General features: G+C 40.1%; 1 protein-coding gene across 7 annotated transcripts in view; it reads left to right on the top strand.

Moving 5' to 3' along the window:
• The window catches only part of LOC116045663 (voltage-dependent calcium channel subunit alpha-2/delta-1), a 67,870-nt gene that overhangs the window by 28,681 nt on the left and 22,087 nt on the right, over positions 1–17,102 (top strand). For all 7 annotated transcript variants that reach the window (XM_031293445.1, XM_031293441.2, XM_031293446.2 and 4 more), the window contains exons 7-18: positions 5,679–5,810; positions 6,763–6,832; positions 7,334–7,384; positions 7,599–7,698; positions 11,360–11,518; positions 12,289–12,393; positions 13,080–13,158; positions 14,314–14,363; positions 14,455–14,544; positions 15,221–15,295; positions 15,400–15,480; positions 15,833–15,907. In XM_031293445.1, the coding sequence (XP_031149305.1) occupies positions 5,679–5,810; positions 6,763–6,832; positions 7,334–7,384; positions 7,599–7,698; positions 11,360–11,518; positions 12,289–12,393; positions 13,080–13,158; positions 14,314–14,363; positions 14,455–14,544; positions 15,221–15,295; positions 15,400–15,480; positions 15,833–15,907 (1,067 nt within the window). The remainder of the gene's footprint in view (positions 1–5,678; positions 5,811–6,762; positions 6,833–7,333; positions 7,385–7,598; positions 7,699–11,359; positions 11,519–12,288; positions 12,394–13,079; positions 13,159–14,313; positions 14,364–14,454; positions 14,545–15,220; positions 15,296–15,399; positions 15,481–15,832; positions 15,908–17,102) is intronic.

Below are 17,102 nucleotides of genomic sequence, written 5' to 3' on the forward strand. Positions count from 1 at the left end.
GAAGGCAAAGCTCTCAATCTGCCGGTCAGTTTTCGTTCCTACCCTCACCTATGGCCATGAAGGCTGGGTCATGACCGAAAGAACAAGATCCAGGGTACAAGCGGCCAAAATGGGTTTCCTCAGGAGGGTGGCTGGCGTCTCCCTTAGAGATAGGATGAGGAAAGGAGCCAGTTGAGGTGGTTCGGGCATCTGGTAAGGATGCCCCCTGGGCGCCTCCCTAGAGAGGTGTTCCAGGCATGTCCAGCTGGGAGGAGGCCTCGGGGAAGACCCAGGACTAGGTGGAGGGATTATATCTCCAACATGGCCTGGGAACACCTTGGGATCCCCCAGTCGGAGCTGGTTAATGTGGTTCGGGAAAGGGAAGTTTGGGGTGCCCTGCTGGAGCTGCTACCCCCGCGACCCGATACCGGATAAGTTTTATTTGGAAATGTGTCTTTCTTCACCGTATGATAATTAAGTATTTTTTACCTAACATAAAATAAAAAAAAACGTGTTCCCTGCACTACATCCTTAGTTGTCATTATAAAACAGTAATATCAATGCTGAAAGCAATCAGTGTGTTAGCTCTATTAGCACTGTTAAAGACAAGAAAGGATCATTTCTCTGTACTGTAAATCATGGGCCAGTATCTGTTTGATTGCCTTGTGTATGCTTTATGTTGTCAGTTGTATTTGGACTGTCTGGCATTGAAGTTCATGTCTGCAAAACAATTTAAGATTATAATGAAACATATGTGCATCTGTTACAGAGTGCATTTGCCCTGTTTGTCAAAAAAGTACATTTCTGATCATTTCATCATCATGTGGCGACATTTACCTTCAGTGGTTTGCAGTAATTTGATTCTCTAGAGTCTCTGTGACATTAGCACAGCTCAAGTTGAAAGTCAATGACTTAAGGATGCTCTGTTGAATATCTTAACTTTGGACTAATTTATGTATTATATTTGAACAGTTTTTTTTTTCCTTTCTATTTTTACATTTTAAGCACTTGGGTGGTGCTCTTATTAGTGTGACTTTCAATGAGCAATAAAGCGTTCTGATCCTTGCTCAAGGATACTACGTTAGGGCTGCACGATATGAAGAAAATATCTAACTGTTTTTGACTGATATTGCGATGGCGATATGATTCACGATATTGGAGGGAATGATCATGTTGTATCATTATTCTCATTTTCATTGAAAAATATTAAAATTAAAAAAAATGTAAATGATTAACGTGTGATTCCTGCGAGGATCTGTACCTACGTAACAAACATATTTTCTTTAGTCTGTAGGATACGATTTGTAGGCCTGGACGTCTCTGCAGCATCACAATACTCAATTTAGAATGGTTTGACACATATTTTGCCTTTAACAAATGCTGCGCCCTGGATATTGCACTAGTCCATATTGCAATTTCTATAAAATTGTAATTAATTATGCAGCCCTAGTTCACGTAAGTTTGAACATGAGTCCAATTACAGGATAGTTTCTCTAACCATCAGGTTGCACTGGTTGCTGCTTTGTTTGTGTATTTTTTATCTGTGGCTGTGTGACACTGAGTATCTGTGTGTATGTATGTGTTTAGATGTTCAGTAATTAGTGTACAGTGGAATGTGGTGCGTCAGCAGTGACTGGGAGGGAAAGCAGAATGGAGTGACTTCCCCAGCATGGCCCTCAGCCTGCTGGGGAACCGTCTGGCCCCAAGGTTAAACACTTCACCTTTCTGCTGACCCCAAACACAGGGGCATAAATGAGGGATAGGGATGGGCACACACTGTTGTCAGTGTGTGTTATCTGTGAAAGTGCAAGCCTGGTTTATTAGCATGCTTTTCAACTCATTGTGACTTTGTCATTTTTTTTCCTGAGACGCCTCTCTGGTCATAATCTGGGCTGGGTGCCATGATTCCTCACACTGATTTTCTCTCAAGGATGCTGTTTATTGCTAGCCTGTAATGAGTATGCATAGATACGCTGAGCTGCTGGGACCTATCCAGAGCTGAAGTCTGATCTTAGCGAGGTAAAAAAACTATATGTGTGTGTAGGGACCCAAAGCTGATAGCACACTTACAGTGGGGAACAATCTTTGTTATGGCGACTGGCTTTTCAGTCCCTATAAATTTATTTTAAGGTTGAGGCAAGGTTTAAGGATTAGGCTAGAGTTAGAATAAGGGTTAAGTTTGAGCATGTAGTGCTGATGAAAATGCGATAGGGAATGAATGGTATTAGAAGAGTCGCCACATTAATAGCAAGATAATTATGTGTCTTTGAGTGTGCACTACCTCATATACTGTGTCAGATATGGGCACACATGCAGGAGTATTTTGTATGCCTGAAAAGAAACAGAGGATCCCTACGTTATTGAGGTTTCAACTCTCAAATTTGATCTCCACCCTATAAATGTTCCAGGAATAGCTTTTGCTCAGCTGGAGTAAATTAGATTTTCTGGGTAAAGTGGGAGGCAAGTTTATGAAATCACCTTCTATAGGCAGCAGCATGTCACGTGTGTGAGACGAGTGTAGGTTAGGAAGCAGACGTTCGGTTGACAGAAAGATCTGTTTTGTCCAGTGAAGGACATGGTCACGTGTGACAGAGAAGAAAAGGAAATGGTGTTGCTTTTGCTGAAAATGTATGCATACAATTTATATGATACTCCAGGGCTAGTTAAAAAAACAACATTTAATTTCATTTTAATCTATATGACAACATTGTGAGGAGTATATATGATTAACATCAGGATAGCATGATGTTTTTCTTTTTCAGAAGAACAGAACAAAACAGTGGACAAAAAATACAGCAACATTCACTCAACTGAGAGAGACAGGAAAAGAGATAGACAGATACAAAGAGTATTAAATGCATAATGACCTTTATGTGATGTAGCAAGATCCCCAGTTTTTCAAATTCACAGAATAAATATTATAGTATTTTATTCAGGCTGATACAGTATGTTAATTCCCAAATAGTTACAATTTTTATAGTCTGGATCAACGCACCTCCGCTTCTGCTCTCTGTGTGTTGCGGTTTTCAAAATCTCTTCTATACGGGAAACAACAACCTTCGAGCTAGCAAGCCACACGCTAGAAAGTTTCTAAAAAGTGCAATAAGGCAGGCCTGTTCTTTTGGTGAACCATTGTAAAGATGGACTATGTTTACGGCATTTGGCCGCGATTGCTATGGACGAAGTAAGGTCATAACAGCGATACACTGGTAAGAGCAAATTACATTTATGTGTATGTGCGTAGTATATGTGTTTATGGAGGTTTATGGTTGCATTTAGGTAATTTATAGCTCACGTTACTGTATTATGTGAACAGTTAACTTCATTTAATATTTTACGTGTCGTTTTCTTTTGCGGGGTGCAAATGTTCCACCAAAAGAAGTTCCTTCCTGAGACCATTTTGCAGAGGCACCATCGCTACTTCTGGAACTTAGCGCCGCCCAAGACAAATGTTATTGGTTTAAAATAAAATCCAAACAACCCGTAGCGTTTTTTCTCCTATTATAGAATATATCTGTGGTGTAGCCAGACCTTATTCCACAGTGCTGTGGATACCATTTATAAAACTTTTATAAACGCCACTGCCTTGCCTGCAACATCACCCTGCCCAGGCTCCACTCCTCTTTGGTTTCCCATTGTGATCTTCCCATCACAGTCAGGTTAAACTTCAGTCTTTGTAAACATTAAACAAACAACATATAACATATTAACTGTGAATTTAATAGGTGCTGTCTGGCGGATTTTGTTATGTTTGGACAGAGCCAGGCTACCTGTTTCCCCCTGTTTACAGTCTTTGTGCTAAGCTAAGCTAACAGGCGCTGTCTCGAGTTTGTGTACAGACATAAGAGTGGTATCTCATCTAACTCTCCAGAAAAAGGTATTTCCCAAAATGTCAAGCTATTCCTTTAAACGTGTATGACATGTTGATGATCTAGTAACTGACACGCTATTGAACCCACAACGGGATGAAACACAGTACTGTATCAAAGTGAGTTTTTCTTTAGTGGAGTTAGCATTCTTTTCTAGACATAAAGTATATGATGAGTGTAGGGATGGACTACCTTGTTTAAAGCAGTGAGAAATAATGTACTCTTTAATGTTCAAAATAAACTAATCCATGTTATGTTAGTGAAGTTTATTGCACCCCTGATATCCCGTTGAGATGAAGTCATTATAGGGTGCAGATTCAGTGTGACATCAAAGCCATGCAAAATGCAGCCAGGGAATTCATTAGTGTCAGTGGCAATATGGGCAACTAGAGGATACTGTATCACTTATGAAGCAGCAGTGGAGTTTAGCTTATTAAAAATTATACTAACTCAGGAGTACTCAAAACCAATGGAAACATTAAAAAGCAGGATATTATCACTAGGTTAGATGTTTTGGTTGCTTTTTTAGGACTGTATTTTGGTTTGTTTGCATAGAGGTGTATGTATGTGTATATCCTCTGCATGTGTATCTAACTATCCAGCTATTTGCTATTTGCTATCTAAAGAGCTATGAGCAGGCCTGTGTATTGATAGCTATCTACCAAACTCTTTGTCATTATCAGTTCACTTCACTCAAAAATGACAAATTTTGTAAATTTCTCATTATCTAACAAGGGCTGTGGTATTTCTATCCCTTTCCCTTTTAAAATTCTACCCTTAATGAGGGAAATACATTACTGAGCACACACACACACACACACACACACACACACACACACACACACACACACACACACACACTGCATACTCTCTCTCTCTCTCTCTGTCTCTCTCTGTCTCTCTCTTTCTATAATAAAAAACATGCACTCCTGGCAACCAAGGCTTCATTAACTCTCCCCTCTAGAGGTATGCATGCAAATGAACAGTGTTTGCTTTGCACATCAATGAGCCACGTCACACTCAATACAGGATACCAATCTATCTCACACACATGCACGCTTACACATGCACACACACACACACACACACAAACACACGCATGCATGCACACACACACACACACACACACACACACACACACACACACACACACATATAGATGTACAGAGCATATGTGCAGTACTATAATAGTATAAAAAAGAGAAAGGAAGGAATGAAGGAAAAAAGAAGAGCAATAGAGAGACAGACAGAGCAAATATAGAGTTAGGGCAGGATGTGTTGTGTCACAGCTGTGTCATTACATCCATAATGCCTGTTGCCTTCACAACACACACTCAATCACATGCTTGCAAACACACATACAAACACACACACACACACACACACACACACACACACACACACACACACACACACACACACACCGGTTATCGAGTATTTCAGGTAAAATTAAATAAAGTTCACTGCAAACCCATTTTTGCCAGAAAACCACTCCTCAGTAGCTGTTACTAAATACCGGGACTGGCTGGATGTGCTGGCCTAATATTTGTTCATACATCATGCTGGGCGAGTGGGCAGACACTGAGTTGGCCTGTGTGTGTGAATCTTAATGAATGTGTTAATCTGAGATGTCCACATGTCTTGGACAGTCTACACTGGCCTGCTCACTTGGATCGCTATGTCGATGGATCATTATTTCAGAATACACACACAGACATGCACAAAAAATCTGATTACAATAATGTATTCTTTGTGCCAGTATGTCTGTCTTTCTAGTATTTATGCTGTTATTTGAAATCTATGTGTTTGTGTATGTGTGTGGATTTCTAGCCACCATTGTGCTGAATGAACTGAACTGGTCGGAGGCACTGGAGGACGTGTTTAGAAAGAACAGAGAGGATGACCCGACCCTTCTCTGGCAGGTGTATGGTAGCGCTACGGGCCTGGCTCGCTACTATCCAGGTAAAAAAAAAAAAAAAAAGTGATTGTCTTTGCCTGACATTTAACATTGACAAAAAAACCTGGTAGATTATTTAGCCTCCTAAATTGTTTGTGTGTTTGTGTGTGTGTGTGTGTGTGTGTGTTTTCCTTCCATATCAAAGGTGAGCTGAGGTGCACTTATCAGCCAATTATTATTTGGTTGACCTACAATAAGATGCAGCATCTGGCTTTGAATCATAACTACAAACAGCCAGGGAACATACTCATGAGTTTGCTTTTGTTCACACATCACTGAACAAATAAACTCAATAAATAATCCCCATATTTCAATTTACATTAATTTTATATGTGGTGCCATATCATTAACTGCATTAGTGTAGTGCTGGTCGCTATCGTGAGTGTTTTCTCTGCCAAGCTATTTCTATTCATGAGATTCCCTGTCATCATAGACACTATATAGCTTTATGGGAACAGTTTATGTCTAATATTCATGAATTTTCACTGGCCCTGAATTTATTGCTCTTTGTTCCATTTTGTACCTCTTATCATGCATGATAGGCAGCCACACACTCTCTTACTGGCTTGTTTTCATTGTGCTCCTCACTAATAGCATACACATAGAAAGCAGCTGATTAGTGTCAAAGTAAGTGAATCCAGTGCTCTTGTGCTTTGCATCTCAGATGAATAGATGAATATTCCCCTGCTGTTTATCTCTCGAAGAACAATTTTACAGAGCATAAAATATGTCATAATGTAGATAGTGTCAAAATGTGGGATTCCATCCAACAAGCCAACTGTCATTACGGCAAAAATGTAAGCTTTTTTTATATACTTCAAATATGACTGACAGCAACTAGATCCTGTTGGGCTGAATATGACACTGCATATTGCCAGATATTTGCAGATACACACTTTCGTCTGACAGAGGTGTCAGAAATCGGAATATAACACATATCTAATCTTCTCTGCAAAGCTTCTCCCTGGATGGATGCTCGCAAGACCCCAAGTAAAATTGACCTGTATGATGTCCGCAGGAGGCCATGGTAAGAAAACTGCCAGAAAAACTACAATAAGCATAACATTTATTTAATGTTGGTCAGAATTCAAGCCTAACATTTCATATTGTACATATTCAGGTTTATATATAATTGTTTACTTTGCTTGTATGGTTGTTTGGTTGTAGGATCCTATGAATAAATATGGCTTTATATGAAAGCTGGGTGATAATTAAACATTATTGTCTATTTGCTTTCAGTGTAATTGCATTGTGACAATATAATCCCAATATATATATATATCATAATATCTATCAATATCTGAAAAGTATTCTTATTAACTTTGTAATATTCATTTCGGCAATATTCCCTAGTCCTAAATATATGTAAATCTCATATGACTCAAAGTATTAAAGTAATATTGTGTTCAAAGTAAATTGTTATAAATTATACCTTTTTGGCCTTCAACATATTTGCAAACAGCTCAGAGTGTGTGTGTGTATGTGTGTCTCAGACCAGTTTGTTTTTCATTCATTAATGTCCATCTAGGTACATTCAAGGAGCTGCCTCACCCAAAGATATGCTAATCCTTGTGGATGCGTGAGTTACCTTATAACCTCATTGAGCCATAACCTCCTCACATCAGTCATGATTTCCCCTGATTATAATACATGCCTTCTTAGATTTGCCTCATAATGTAATGCATTTCCCAAGGCAGAAGCATTTCTAATTATATTGAGTCAAATATCACAGTACAAGAACCGAGCAGACAGATTGCAGCAAGAAGCTGTCGGGTATTTTGTTGTTGTTGCAGAAGCGGGAGTGTGTCTGGCTTGACTCTCAAACTGATCAGGACCTCCGTTAGTGAGATGCTGGAGACTCTGTCTGATGACGACTATGTCAACGTAGTTTATGTGAGTATTATTAAACCCATCACTTGCAGAATGTTGGGTGGTCTGTTTGTGCGAGGCGGCGGGGAGTGCGTTGCATGCTGAGAAAAGGGGCAGAGTCACACACAGATTCAGAGCGTGCACATGAATAAGCTTATGTACATTTGAGTGGAGATACACACATGAAGACATTGTGCACATGTCCATACACATAAACTACACATCCCCATACATACACACACATACACAACACAAGGGAGACAGAGAGATGGATGAAGTGTAATGAAATATGGATTTCTCTCAGGTCTGGCCACCCTGAAACAGACCTTTAATGAAATACCCACTGGTCTATTTGGTGTACAGGATTAAAACTGCACTACATGTCACCGCCCAACCTCCTTACGTGTGTTTGTGTGTGTGTGTGTGTGTGTGTGTGTGTGTGTGTGTGCGTGCGTGCGTGCGTGTGCGCGCGTGTATGCTTGTGTGTGTGTGCACATTCCCGCTTCTAAGGAATTAAAGCCACACCTCTGACAGGAGTGAACCCCAGGAAACACTCATTCATCACCCTCTTGATCTCTCCATCACTCTTTCCTTTCATCATTGAGTCATGCAATTCCTCTCAGCATTTTACCATACAGTATAGCTCCAGGTATATCTCTTTATGTCAATGAATGATCCCCATACACTGTATGCTCCTCCTCTTCTATGTACAATACCCCAACTTTCTTCCCTTTACTCCCTCCACTTTTTTCCCTTCATTTTTAGTTTTCTCACCAAACAATCACTTCCATATTTCTCCCCCTCCACCTTTTCATTCTTTGACAATTTATTCTAGGCCTTCCAGGCTTGTGATTACACTCAGAAAGAGCCAATCAGAAGGCCGTGTGATGCTTAGATGGGTTCCTGTGGAGGTGTTTATTGAGATGTGTCTTTATAGAGATTGAAGCTGTCTTCTTTCTCCTCGCACACAGACAGCCAATCAGACTCTGTTTCCTCTCTCTGGGGACCCTTTGTCTTGAACACAATGTATTCAGTTTCACGGCGAACTTGTGATTCTGCAAAGATTTGCAATTATCGGAATCTGTCGGGGAGCCCAGTGTGTGTGTTGGTGTTCATCTGTGTGTGTCTTAGAAAGTGAGACAGAATGAGAGAGATTAGATCAAAGAGTCCAACTCGGTTTTGACTTAGAACTTTGTTTTTAAATTGTTTTCCTACTATCCTCTAAAACTGCATCACACCCACTTCTGTCAGTGGTCCGAGGACGATGCAAGGCACCCATGGATGTCTTGAAAGCACTAAAGGATGATTTAGTGTAATGATGGTTTACAGTAACATTGTCGTTACCAAAGTAATTTATGAAATCTGGGAATACGTAGACCTTGCTGCAATGAAGTTCAACAGAGTAAAAAACATGAGCAGTCAAACTATCACATAGGTTTTGCTCATGCCAACAGTTTAGCCATATTATCCAAACCACTTTTTTAAGCGAGTGCACCTGAAATGTTGGTACTAATCCGTTACTGCACAATAAAACTAGGTTTGCACAACTACGGCAAGTACATTAGGTCAAAATTGATCCTGGGATGTCTTTTTACAACCTGTATGATCAAGTGATCGCTTTTGATTCTAGTTCCATCTTGGAACTCTTTGTTAACAGTGTTGGCACATTTTCAGATCCCAGAAATGTAACATGGTGAGTACAATGTTATTATTACCAGTAGGAAGGATTTCCAAAGCTACAAAAATAAGACAATAAGTTATAATAAACCAGAATCATCCTTAATTGATTTGCCAAAACTCAATATTCTTTCTCTCTGTCACCTTCTCTCTTTTTATCTGTTACTTTCTGTCAATGACTCACTTACTCACAGAAACACACACACACACACACACACACACACACACACACACACACACACACACTCAGCGCCCTATGTCTGGCCCTGAGGGTGATGTAACCTGACACTAAATCATTAATCTCTGATATTACCCATACATTTCTGCTCAGTAACAGTAGCCCAGGGACTAAATTGGCATTTGGTCATGGAAGATGCTCACACACTTCCTCAACAGCTGCGGTAGGTCAGGAGAATGCTGATGGCTGTTCCTTTCTGCTCATTCTTTCCCTTTCTGCCCTCATCCTCTCTATTTATTTATTTTTCGCACTTGTGTTCTCACTTTCCCTCACCCTCCCACCTCACTGAGCCCCCGTCACTTTCATCCAGCCTGTTCAGCCATGTTAGCCAGTGTCAGTACTGTTAGCCAGTGTCAGTACAGTGGGCAAGCCAGAGTACCAAACCAGAGTAGCAGACAGTCCAGCGGGATTAGGGCTTGAAGATTAGCCTTCTCTCTTGGGTCATCACTAATCCATTCCTATGGCCTGCACCATAACACACACACAAAGTATTGCATACAATGCAGACAGCGTAGAGTAGAACTGAATCTTTACTTTAGTGTCTCAACACCGGTACAGGCATCACATGACGACTTATTCACGTATAACTCCGCGCTGTGCACTACACATTATACATGTCTTAGACATATCACAACAACACACAAGAGCTGTTGTAATAGGATCACAAGGGAACAGTGGAATTCGTAGAAGATTGTATTCACATTTTGTGCAAGCCAATAACACTATCTTACAAAGCAAGAATGTGTGTTTTAGTAATTACCCTAGAATGTATAAAAGGTAAAACAAAAATAGTTCTAATCAGCCTATGATTGATGCCTCACATACACTATGTGAGCTCATTGTTTTTTATAAGAGAAACACCATCTCACTTAACTGCTTCTAAATCCTGTAGTCACACCCTCCCCCTTCTATTTTTATGTCCTCACCTTCCTCACTTCTCCTTTTAATAGATTATGTGATAAACGGTCCCTTCCTGCTCTATGGGGCAATTATGTGAACTTCCATTGTGTTTGCGTGCGTGTTTCCAGTGTTTATGTGCTGTCGCCTTGATTCAGTCTTTTTGTCAAACCCCAGCCGCTGTGGTATTGCCTTTCAGTTCAGTGGAGATGTGTATGTATTTTATTGTCAATCTAAAATTAACTTCAATGCTGTCAGGCTCATTGACAACACACACACACACACACACACACACACACACACACACACACACACACACACACACTTATATCACATACTCATACAGTATTTAACAATGAAAATATGGACCACCAGTTACACTTGGAGCACAGTTCAGTACAGAAGGAGACTAGCGTTTGGTTCATGTTGGGTGCAGTGTGTGTGCATATGTGTGCTGTGGGGTGGAAATGAGAAGGTCTCACCTTTAAAAAAAGATGGTGTTACTGCCTAACCTTGTTCTTATATAGCAGAATCTTGTTTCCATGGGTACCAAATCTTTGAGCTCCAAGGATGTGAAGCAATTAGTGCGGCTTGATGAATGTGTCTGTTTACCACTGCCTGATAACAGCCAAGGCCAGGTGGAAGTGTTTGTGTGTGTGTGTGTGTGTGTGTGTGTGTGTGTGTGTGTGTGTGTGTGTGTGTGTGTGTGTGTGTGTGTGTGTGTGTGTGTGTGTGTGTGTGTTTGTGTGTGTGTGTGTGTGTGTGTGTGTGTGTGTGTGTGTGTGTGTGTGCACTGCATTTGTATTGTTTTTCACATATGTTGTAATTGTATGATTACTTTGTAGGTCGTAACTCCTTGCCTCTTTTTCCCAGTTTAACACCAGGGTGAAGAAGACGGCGTGTTTCGACCATCTGGTTCAAGCCAATGTGAGGAACAAGAAGCTGCTGAAGGATGCTGTTCAGAACATCACAGCTAAAGGAATTACAAACTACACAAAGGGCTTTGAGTTTGCTTTTGAGCAGCTCTCAACAGTAAGATTTTTTTGAACTCTTTTTGTTTAAAAAGACATAGACAAAGATGTCATTTTGTCTTACTGAAGTGTAACTAAGAAGATGAGAGGCTTATAACAAGTTTTGAATGAATGTTATGTCTGATGCCTCCATATTTACAGCAGCAGCAGAGCATTGTCTCTCACTGCCATCTGCTGGTTGGAAATGTTACCTCAACTCAACTGTCCAGACAAGGAAGGAAACATATATTGTTACAGATGCATGACAACGCTGGAATGGCAAAGCACTATCCTCACGTTGAGTTATATAACAAAACTGCTAAGACTAATATTTTTTATAAACTCTGAACTTGGTCTTCCGCACAATTATACTGATACATTAAGATATGTGTATTCATTACATTATGTTATGGTTTGATAAGAACTGTTAACAAATCTGAGGCCTTTGTCAGCAGTTCCTAAGATCTGCAACATTCATAACACCCCAAAGTTTAATTGTTTTGGATTGAACAAACAAGGGAGGCACTAGAAGAAAGAACATTGGCTCATCCAAATTGAAAGGTTGTATTCCTTGAGAGGGTGAATGTGTTCAAGATAAAAAAGCAAAGGTCTGGAGGTCAGCAAATATTATTGGCTTTATCCTCTAGGGACCATGCATGTTCACAGTAAAATATTGCTGTGAATCATTATTTTTTTAGATACATTGGGTATTGATAAGTGAAAACCTGGCCACTACCTGGGTATAAATAAATTATTAATTACAAAATCTTCACTTTTCTTTTTTTTAAATAGACCAATGTGAGTAGAGCAAACTGCAACAAGATCATCATGCTGTTTACTGACGGAGGAGAGGAAAGAGCTCAGGCCATACTGGAGAAGTACAATGCTGACAAAAAGGTACACCGGTGACACACACACACACACACACACAGACTGGAGAGTATGATACCGCACTGTGAATTGTTTGCTTTTATCTATGTGAATTTGCTCTTGTTGTAGTTTTTATTAGACTCAGCTTTTTGGAGCTCCCTTTGGGTCGAGACTTCCGTGTGCATATCCTTCCTACCCAAAGGTTTATGCAAACGGAAGATGAGTTTTTCTGCATATTGTGTAAAGACCTACTCGCAGTCACACTTATGAACATGAACACCCACACATGTGAGCAGGTTGCACACATATTTCAACTTCACCGTCAAAACAGCACATACAGTTGAACATGCTTTTTTTAGACTGAAAATCGTGTGAATATTAATTCGAATTGATCTGAAATATTATTAGGGCACCACAATATGTTAAAACATGTTAGAATATTGTGTAAGGAAATAGATTGTTTTCTATATAGTTTTTTTATATTTTTATGTGAATCATAATTGAATACATTTACAGTAAATGGACCTGTCTGTTGAATATAATAACATTGTAAGACAAGACAATCATCAATTAAATTAAAGATTTACAGTACATTTAATGAAGAGGAATGACAAAAGCATATCAGTTAACTGACCAACATGATAAAGAATATGCTTTACATTATAAGAGGTTATGTTATGATAAATATGGTTGAACTGAATCTTGTGCATCAGGTGAGGATCTTCACCTTCTCAGTAGGACAGCACAACTATGATAAAGGACCCATTCAGTGGATGGCCTGTTCCAACAAAGGTATATCACAGATTATTCACACACATCCATACTGAATATTGTGATTAGTTCATTACAATCCTTGCATTAGATTAGGTTGTACTAAACAGAAGACTAGATTTTGGTAGCGATTTTTTTAAAGAAAACGGGTGGTGAAGTGATAAGTAACATCATTTTAGAAATAAAAGAACCTTCATGGGCAACTCAATGCAAAGAACCTCAATGCAACTGGATAGACTTTCTTTATACGTGAAACAGTAAATAATTCCTTACACAACACTGAAGCAAAAAGTCTGGATGCTAATTTACTTTGTTGTGTGTCATGTGTCATAATGCAGTAGACCACTTGAGGTTTTTGTGATGTGCAGTTGCCGTCTATTTCCTCCTGTTGCTATGTGTGATCGTGGCATTAAAGAAACACGCCGATTTATTGGGACTTTAGCTTATTCACCGTATCCCCCAGAGTTAGATAAGTCCATACATACCCTTCTCATCTCCGTGCGTGTTGTAACTCTGTCTGGCGCACCCACCCAGTTTAGCACAGATCCTGGAGGTAACCGGCTCCATCTAGCCTACTGCTCCCAATAAGTGACAAAATAACGGCAACATTTTCCTATTTACATGTTGTGATTTGTATAGTCACAGCGTGTACAAATAACAAGGTCATATGAGACACAGCCATCTTCTAACCGTATACAAACTGGGAACTATATTCTCAGAAGGCGAAGCTTTGGGTGGAGTGATTAGCGCAACACCTGAAAAGCACCGTTGTTACTCTCTGCTCCTCACCACGGGGCTTCTCGTGTGTTGCGAGCCCAAGTAGCAGTGCTTCGCCTTCTGAGAATATAGTTCCCAGTTTGTATACGGTTAGAAGATGGCTGTGTCTCATGTGACCTTGTTATTTGTAGACGCTGTGACTATACAAATCACAACATGTAAATAGGAACATGTTGGCGTTATTTTGTCACTTATTGGGAGCAGTAGGCTAGTTGGAGCTGGTTACCTCCAGGATCTGTGCTAAATTAGGCCCAGACACAGTCACGACACGCACGGAGATGAGAAGGGTATGTATGGACTTATCTAACTCTGGGGGATACGTGAATAAGCTGAAGTCCCAATAAGTCGGCGTGTTCCTTTAAGTTTTGGTTAAATGATTGTGTCTGATCATTTATCCAGGTTACTTCTATGAGATTCCTTCCATCGGAGCCATCAGAATAAACACACAGGTTAGACCATGATATATTGTTTGTCACATTTATTAAGTGTTAACCTTCATGAAAGCATTCATTTGGAAAATGTGTTGTTTGTCCAATTTAGGAGTACCTGGATGTCCTAGGCAGACCAATGGTTTTGGCAGACAAGCAGGCCAAACAAGTCCAGTGGACTAATGTTTACCTTGATGCTTTGGTATGACACTTTTTGTGTCCTATATTTCTACTGCATGATATGGGGGTTGGCGCATGCCTTTGAGGTGGGAGATTTGGGTTTGATTCCCACAAGCAAGACACTTAACCCCTAGTTGCTCCAGAGGCGTGCAACCTCTGACATATATAGCAATTGTCACTTTGGATAAAAGCGTCAGCTAAATGACATGTAATGTAGTAATATGAGGAAAATATGTGATGTGCGATGACATTGTTACATCGCGATAACGATATAACTTGCGATAAATAAACAGATATTAAATGTGCACAGTTCTGCTTTCAGTATCCTGCTAAAATACTACAAATTGCTTGTTGAATTTAAAACAAATGAAAGGAAATTATTTCCAACATTATTTTATTGAACAAAGTGAACATTGAATTGAGTATAAAAGGCACCACAAAAAAAAGAATGACAGTTACATTTTAAAGTGCAGTTTTCTACTGATATTTTCTTTCAACGAACACAAAATCTCATAGTGTCTTTCGCGATATGTCACAGCCTTTCGCAATGTTTTTATTGCACCAGTTGATATCGTGATGACGAAAACAATATATTGTGCAGCCCTATTCACAATTACAGAAATATTGTTCCTGCCATGTTAATTGTAATGTGATAAAGTTCCTGAGTTGAATAGTGTGTTTGCTTGTCTCTCCATCAGCAACTGGGTCTGGTCATCACTGGGACACTACCTGTCTTCAATAAAACGAAGACCAAAGATGACAGGAATGGCGAGGTGCAGTAAATAAATGCTTGAACACATGATGAGTGGAGACAGTAGTAGCAGGTCCTGATGAATAAAGGTTTCCTCATTTTCTTTTCTCTCATACTGTCTCTCAGCACCAGAATCAGTTGATTCTTGGCGTGATGGGGATTGACGTGTCTCTGGATGACATCAAGAAGCTCACACCACGCTTCACAGTGAGTTTAACACCCATATGTGATCACATGCATGCGACAAATACATTTATCAAACCAAAACTCTTGAGACTTTTCCCTCTGTTGCAATGTGTGAGTGATGTGATTGCATTAGATGCGTTGTTCTTTTCGAGCTTCTATATAGAATCATCGCAAATAAAAAATGTCCTTGTCGTTAATTACAGCCCCTATGTTGCATGTTTTACTCCTGTTTTTGGGGACAACTGAGGCCCCCTCTTTAAACAGCCATTACCAGTTGTTTTTCCATTACACTCTACATAATATGTACAGTCACCATTTGGTTTTCTGGACACAAATATTTAATTTCCCTCTCCTCTGTCATTTTTTGCTTCAGATTGGTCCAAATGGATACTACTTTGCCATTGATCCCAATGGATACGTCCTGCTGCACCCCAATCTCCAGCCAAAGGTATGGCATCTAGCCCTATGCATCACTTCATGTGGCTCAGCAGGTCCATGTCTTGAAGCATTGCATTACATATCTGGCTATTCCACATGGTTACACAATAACTGCTTGCGCTGTGTGAATAATATGCAGGCTAGCAGATGGTGAAGGTTCTTTTCAAACTTTTCCATGTGCCGGCACTTCATCAATCTTCATAAAAGAATTAATTCCCCAGTTAGAGTATTACTTCATATTATCAGTCCTCAGATGTCGGCTAGAAGGTCACTCATTACCATGTGAGATAAAATAGATATTTAGACTTGGCAGCGAACTGGCATATATGTTTAAGAATTAAGGATGAAGAGAGGCTGTGTAGCATATAGTAGAGCTAATGGCCCTCATTTATCAACCCCTACGTAGAAACCAGCGCAGATATGAGCGCAGAAATCCTCTTACGACAGGCTTCACGTGTGATTCATTAAACGTTAATTTAAACCACCACCCCAACCCTGTCTCCTGACAGCAGAGGGGCTAGAAAAACAAGCCGAAATAACTCGGTCAATAGCAGAAATAAATCGTTCACTTGTGGCCATTAACGACACTTTAAAAGAGAAACGAAAACCTGAAGAATAAATAAAAATGTTGTGCATCGTCATGTTTCCTGTATTGAGTAGGCTGTCATGCCAAACATAACACTATACCTTTTAAAAGCGAGGAATAATATCCTGTCTCATTCGTATTGCCCCAGTTGGGGCTGTGATGGACACTGCTCTCTGGGCATCGTGTAGTAGGGTCCCCCCGCTGATGCAAGACCATGAGCCATCTGCCCTTAATCAATCCGATGGGGCGCTCCACCGTGGCCCGTGCGCGTACGTGTGCACTGTTGTACCGGTGAATAGAGGTCTTTTAAAAGAGCCAGATCTGCCATTGCTGATAAGTGATCAACTGATGACTTCTCCTTCTCCTGTTAAACTGATTATATGCTGCACCGCAAGTCCACACTGACTCGAAAACTTGCGTACACAAGTTCAGACCAGACGTGAGATTTTATCTCACGTTCAAATTGATAAATCCCTTGCTTTGCGTAGGAATCGGCGTACGCCCATCCTACGCCTGTTTTTGGTCGTACGCACGTTTCATAAATGAGAGCCATTGTGTTTTAAAGTGAAAGTAGTACACCCCAGAATATAATTTAATATGCTCCACCATACAGTAAATA

Source organism: Sander lucioperca, chromosome 7, assembly GCF_008315115.2.
Source record: "Sander lucioperca isolate FBNREF2018 chromosome 7, SLUC_FBN_1.2, whole genome shotgun sequence".
Classification (NCBI taxonomy): Eukaryota; Metazoa; Chordata; class Actinopteri; order Perciformes; family Percidae; genus Sander; species Sander lucioperca.